A 6,439-nucleotide genomic window follows, 5' to 3' on the forward strand; every position below is an offset into this window, starting at 1 on the left:
ACTTTTCCAAAAACAAAACTGAATCTTTGAGGTCGGTGTGAAAGAATTGTAAGTCCAAACATGATCGAATATTCATGTTTGGTGGGATCGGAAAGGAATCATCCACATAAGCTGCTCCGGCCTAGTCGAACGATTAATTCTACATTTTACTGTCAACAACTGATGAGACTGAGCAAGCAATTGCGAAAAACGGCCAGAACTGATCAACAGAAAGGGCTTCGTCTTCCATAAGGACAACGCTAGACCACACACATCTTTGATGACTCGGCAAAAACAGGGAGAGCTTGGCTGGGACGTTTTGTTGCATCAGACTACCATTTTTGGTCAATGCAGAACTCTCTTAATCGAGTAAAGTTGGCTTCAAGAAAAGCCTGTGAAAATTTGGATGATTTTTTGTCGAAAATATCGGTCAATGTGTGAGATATATAATTGAAATTCAGAGAGAATCCTTTTCTTATAGTAGTATTCTGGTACTTGTGTAGTTAAAATTTAAAAACTTTGGTCTTATTGCAAAGTAGACATTTTGGTAGTCAACTCAAGCAGTTTAATTATTTGTCATTCAGCTCAACTGATTTTCCAAGAACTTTTTCGTTTGAGCTAATTTTAGCGAGACATGTTCGCTATTATTACAAGACATGTGCTTCTTTTTCAATTTTGGACAAAGATGCCTCGTTAGAAAAATTCCACTAAATATGCTTTTTATATATTTTTTTATGCGCCAAAAATTATAAATACTGCTACGCCTACTGTCCCACTTATTTAAATTAAAATCATGTGCTTGTAGTCAACTGTTGTACACTGCGTATGAGTGCCCTTGTTTCAATTAAGCACAACTGCACGCTGATAGTCTGACCTAGACAAACGTGCCATAAAAAGATATGCGTATATATATTTCAGTCGTCTGTTTATTTTTAGAAGGCTTTTGACAAGCAAACGCTATTTCTCTGCTAGGTTTGACGTCAAAAGCAAAATACTCTCACCAGAAAGAAACTATTCCGAAGGATGAAGTGAAACTGTACTGGTGTACATTGATATTGCAATTTTGCATTTTTTGAGACGGTTAGGATACGGTTTGCATTTGTGGCTGAAAGCATTGCAATTTTACTTCACTCTCTTAGAATAGAATATCGACCACATTAATCGTATCAAACGTTTTGTCGGAAACATTTATGGCTAAAGCAGGGTTGTCGACAAACTGCCTATAAGAATTACATATGTTTCCGTATGTAAAAGTCTATATATACATGTATAGGCATGTATTTGCATATTAGGGAAGTCATTGAATGCAGAGAAAATACCTTTTTAAGAGTTAATAAGCCTGTAGAGCGCTACTATCAAAGCCGATGTTATCATTTATAAATTTTTGTCCTGACTAAATATGGCTAAGAGGTGTCACACTCGGGCTTATGTTCAGTTTAGCTATGGATAATAAAAAATACTGAAGACCAAAGTTTTCTTTCCCAGTACTATCGTCAGAATGTTACCAGTAAATGTTTCTTCCGTCGGAAAATCGACACAATTTTTACGCTTCATACAAAATTTTCACTGTTTAGAGCTTGACCGTCCTTAATAGGAATCTAAATGTCTATCTCATGTTCTTTACCATACTTTTCTTCCATTGTAGGTTTAGAAGAAGAATATATGCACTTTAATTTCTGTGAGTCCAAAGAAAAGTTCGAGCCATGATCCCCAGACGATAGAGCTGAACTAAACTCCATATCTTAAGTCTCTGAATATAGAATTCATTATGGGCATCTGAAAATTATACTGACAAAAAATTATTTACTATATTAGTGATTGTATTACATATCACCCTAATGACTTTATGTATTGGCTCACACACTGTGCAGAGTGTATTGGAAGAGCTTTTCACATGTTTCATAACTTTTTGCTATGCAGTGATTTGCTAAGAACCCTCTATGGATTTTTTAGTTGTCGTAGGAACCCTATGTTCACGTTCATAATTATGCAGCTAAATTCGTCTGAAAAATTGGTTGGGAGCACACTTGAAGCCGGATAAATATAAATGATTAAAGAAAGACAAGATGTGGAATGGCAAATCTTAAGGAAAGGATTAATTTAACCCGTTAACTAGTTTAGATACATGATGAAGTTATAATACATATTTGAATATCGTAGTTTTTAGATAAGTCTTACAATCTGTATTTCAATGTAAGTCATATCTTTTAATACTCAATACATATACAAAATAGTTTTAGTTTAATTATCACAACCGTTTCCTCAGCTTCTAACCCTTGGTGGAGGTTTTTGAATTAACATACGTGTTGGCCCAGTCTTCAAAGGGCTTGTTCGTTCTAATATTAGATAAAAACAGCACAAATTTAGACCATCTCCAAGGTTATCGCTTCAAATTGTTACCTCGATTCCTACAAGTATGTCTAGAATTGTATGTTTAGGAGTCGTTAAGCCACAATACGCCGGAGTAAATGCCAGATGAATGCCAGTGTTTGTAAGGAATTTGAGTTCCACGATTAATTTTTTGTCAGTTAATTTGTAAGTTACCGTATATCATTGGTATATATCATATGTATATAAGCCAACTTTTTTACTTTTGTTTTTGTGGCTTCAAAATAATTATATAGCATATACATAAAAATTAGATACGACGATTATACAGGTATCATGGTGGTAGTGCCAAAAGAACATCATAGAAATGTGTATATTGTTGAAATTTGTTTAAAGAGTTTGTCTGAAAAAAAAACTTCATCTAAATCTATTCGATATAACGACCTCAGTTCATATCAGCATTTCTTATGTTGAAATGAAAAAAGCTTTTATTACAATATTACTTCGCTTTGGGTAACCACTTCAATTCAAAACAATTAATTCTGAATATTATTGCAACCTTTTGGACCAGTTGAAGGAAAAAATTCGTGAAAAAAGGCCCGGTTTGCAGAAGAAAAAATCCTTTTTCTACAGGAAAATGCACCGTGTCAAAAGAGCATTTTGACAATGGCTAAAATCCATGAATTAAAGTTCGAATTGTTGGAACATCCACCGTATTCACCAAATTTGGCTCCCAGCGACTTTCATTTGTTTCCAGAACTCAAAAAGTTCATGCGTGGCAAGCGTTTTTCATCAAATGCAGAGGTCTTAACGGTTGTTGAAGCGTATTTTGCAGACTTTCCGGATTCTCACTTCAGGGATAGGATCCACAGATTTAAGGATCATTGGAGCAAGTATGCTAATGTTCACGGAGATTATACTGAATAATAAAGGGTATTTTTAATCATAAAATTGTATTTTTCTAATCAAACAGCAAAACCTATTGAACAACCAGGTCATACATTTTCTTCACGAAATCTCAAAGTGCCAATAAAACAAAGAACCGCTCGATTCACCTGGCGTATTTTGAGAGAGAATTTTGATTTTCATCCATATAAGCGGTTCTTACTCAAGAACTAAAGTTTTTAGACCACTGCAAACATCGTGAATTTGCTGATTTTGCCTTGGAACAACTTGAAAACGATAACGATTTTTTTAAGAAAATCATCTTTACCATTGAGGCTTTCATCTGAGTGGTGAGGTAATTAAAAAATAAACAAAACTGTCAATACTGGTGCGAAGGAAGTTCAAAAATTATTTATAAAAAACATTATATTCACCTAATGATCACCAATTTCTTATGGCCACAATTGGAAGAAATTGTTCTTGACAACATCTGGTTCCAACCAAACGGGGCTACGTGCCACATAGCACGTGCAACAACCGAATTATTGTGAGAAAGGTTTGGAGATTTGATTTTATCAAAAAATTGTGACATTAAATGACCTCCAAGATGTTGTGATTTCACACCACTCCACTACTTTTTGTTGAGTTATTTGAAATCATTGTTATTTAGTAATAAACCACGCCCTCTTTTAGCTTTAGAAGTCAATATTGAACGTGGTATTCATGACATACGACTTGATCATTGGAGGAGGACTCAAAAATTGGGTTCATTGAATTCGTTCCTGCAAAAGCAATCGTAGAGACTCATTGAATGATGTTATATTCAGAACTTAATTGTAACGATTCTACTTTACATTAAATAAAAAACCTTTGAATTTCCTTACAAATTAGAGTGTGTGTGTGTGTGTTTTTTTTTAATCTTAACACTCTTATTGAGAAACCCAGCATGTACTATATTTATTATTGGACTATATAGTATATGTCTTAATGCTAGGATAATTTTTGACAATTATTGTCGGATGTTGAATTAAGTAGCAATCAACTATTTGTGGAAGGTTTCTAAGGAGAAAATTCTTGTAATTTTTATTCTGTGTAGGGAAACTTAAACTGCGTATATGTAAATGTAAAAACACACAATAGCGATAATAACTATTTATATACCAAAGTACCAAAGTAGCGTTGATAAGAATGGCTCGCTTTGCACAGTGCCAACTTCTACTAACTTCATATTCTTTCAAATACGATAAGTTAAATCGCACTTTAAGTCCTAACCATAAAAATATTTATACCTCGTTATGGACGTCAAAATGAAAGTTATGTTACTCGCTTGTCTTCTTAACACATCTATGGCATAATAATATTCTTTGTCACACAAATATTTATATACTTCAATATGTAGATACGTATACATGTATATGTATTTAAGAATGCTATGTATATACTTACGTAGTAAGTACTTACCAAAGTGTATGTGGCGCTTGCAATGCTACCGGTACGCACCGTCTTCCAAAAGCAACAAGACTGCAGTATAGCCATCTTCGTGTGTTTTCTCGTGTTCGTTTCCTTTTATTCTGAATACGCACAACTTTAAATCCACTTATCAAAAAGTAGTTGTCGTCTTTATGGAACACAAATAAATGTAATCAATTTGAATACGTAAGTCACTTAAGAGTTCGCTTTTTAGAGAGAATAGATAAAACGTCCAGTTTATTCAATGTGAACGTTTAAGATTTAAAAGACCATATGGATTTTGATTTCCGTATGCTCCTCCGTCCGTCTATGCATAACATACATACATACTTGTAAAATATATTGTTCAGATCGCAATCGTAAATAGCACCATATTCTTCACTTTTTTAATATTTTCATCAATTGAAGAGGTTGAAGGTACAACTTCGGTCAACCTGTTAGATATATTAAAGCATGATTCATGCACAATCAATACACAATTTTGTTATCAAATTTCATTAAGTGGAAGCCATTTTAATAAAAGCAATAAACCAAACGCAAGCATATTTATTCACCTTTCAGATAATGTTTAATCCAAACAAATATTCCTCTGCATTACTCCCACAAATTACATAAAGTAATAGAGGCGTAATGCAGAGGGATATCAACCACCCCAACTTCACTCAACAGACGAAAGAGGAGATAGAAAAGAATACTTTTCCCGCGTTTTTCTTAAGCGAAAGCATATTATCCCGCTTTTCTTTTTTTTGAACTATTAATTTTTTTCAATGCCGACATGAAATTTCCTTGGAAATACCCTAAAAAAATCCCTTGAAAATTTGAGCCATTAATATTAACATTAAGGACTGTACTAAGGCATGTAAAAATTTCCCATTGAAAATACACAACAATCGTGATTTTTTATCTTTAAATCCTGTAGCTCAGAGGCATTTTATGGCATCGCTTTGACTTTAGACTCATATTCCTCGGAATTGAATACTCAACAAAAGTGCCCATTGCGACAAAGTCGAAACTCACATAGGCGAGGTAGTAAAGGGCTCTAAACCTGATTTTCCACGAATTTCATGTTTTTATAGCCTGAACAGTGTATATTAAGTTTGTCACGAAGTTTTTAACACCCAGAAGGAAGCGTCGGAGACCCTATAAAGTATATGTAAATGATCAATGTGTTGAGCTGAGTCGATTTAGCCAAGTCCGTCTGTATATATACGAGCTAGTCCCTCAGTTTTTAAGATATCGCTCTGAAATTTTGTAAACGTCATTTTCTCTCAAAAAGCCGAACGATCGGAATCAAGGGCTTGTATGGACAACTTTCGCATTTGACGTGGTATCTTCACGAAATTTGACATGGCTTACTGCTTAAGGTAATGACACAATCTCCGAAAAATTTGTTCAGATCGGCTCACTATAGCATATAGCTTCCATAAAAACTAAAATAAATGCACCTGTGAAGGGTATATTAGCTTCGGTGCAGCCGAAGTTAATGTTTTTTCTTGTTTTGTATATATCTCGTAAATGACAAGAGCTATAAAAAAAATGTACATGACAAACTTGTTGGAAATTTGATTTGCTATAAAAAAGATCCAAGGTGAAAATCGCCATAATTAATACTTCTCGAGATATTCGGCTTTTTAAGTAAGGCTTTATAGAAATTTTATAGATGGTATGTATTAAAAAATCCATGAAAATTAAACCATGACGAAAGCCCGACTCTTAAGGCCAAAGCTACAAATCGCTTGCTACACCATTTCTTTTTTCCTAAATTTGTAAATTTTTT

General features: G+C 33.9%; 1 protein-coding gene across 2 annotated transcripts in view; it reads right to left on the reverse strand.

The window, feature by feature from the left end:
• LOC126762033 (uncharacterized) overlaps positions 1–5,109 on the reverse strand; it is a 16,801-nt gene extending 11,692 nt beyond the window's left edge. For both annotated transcript variants that reach the window (XR_007667410.1, XM_050478509.1), the window contains exon 1: positions 4,654–5,109. Coding sequence is in view for 1 of the 2 variants with exons in the window: in XM_050478509.1 (XP_050334466.1) it covers positions 4,654–4,728 (75 nt within the window). In the remaining variant the exon portion in view is untranslated. The remainder of the gene's footprint in view (positions 1–4,653) is intronic.
• Positions 5,110–6,439: the final 1,330 nt, after the last annotated feature.

Source organism: Bactrocera neohumeralis, chromosome 6, assembly GCF_024586455.1.
Source record: "Bactrocera neohumeralis isolate Rockhampton chromosome 6, APGP_CSIRO_Bneo_wtdbg2-racon-allhic-juicebox.fasta_v2, whole genome shotgun sequence".
Taxonomy (NCBI): Eukaryota; Metazoa; Arthropoda; class Insecta; order Diptera; family Tephritidae; genus Bactrocera; species Bactrocera neohumeralis.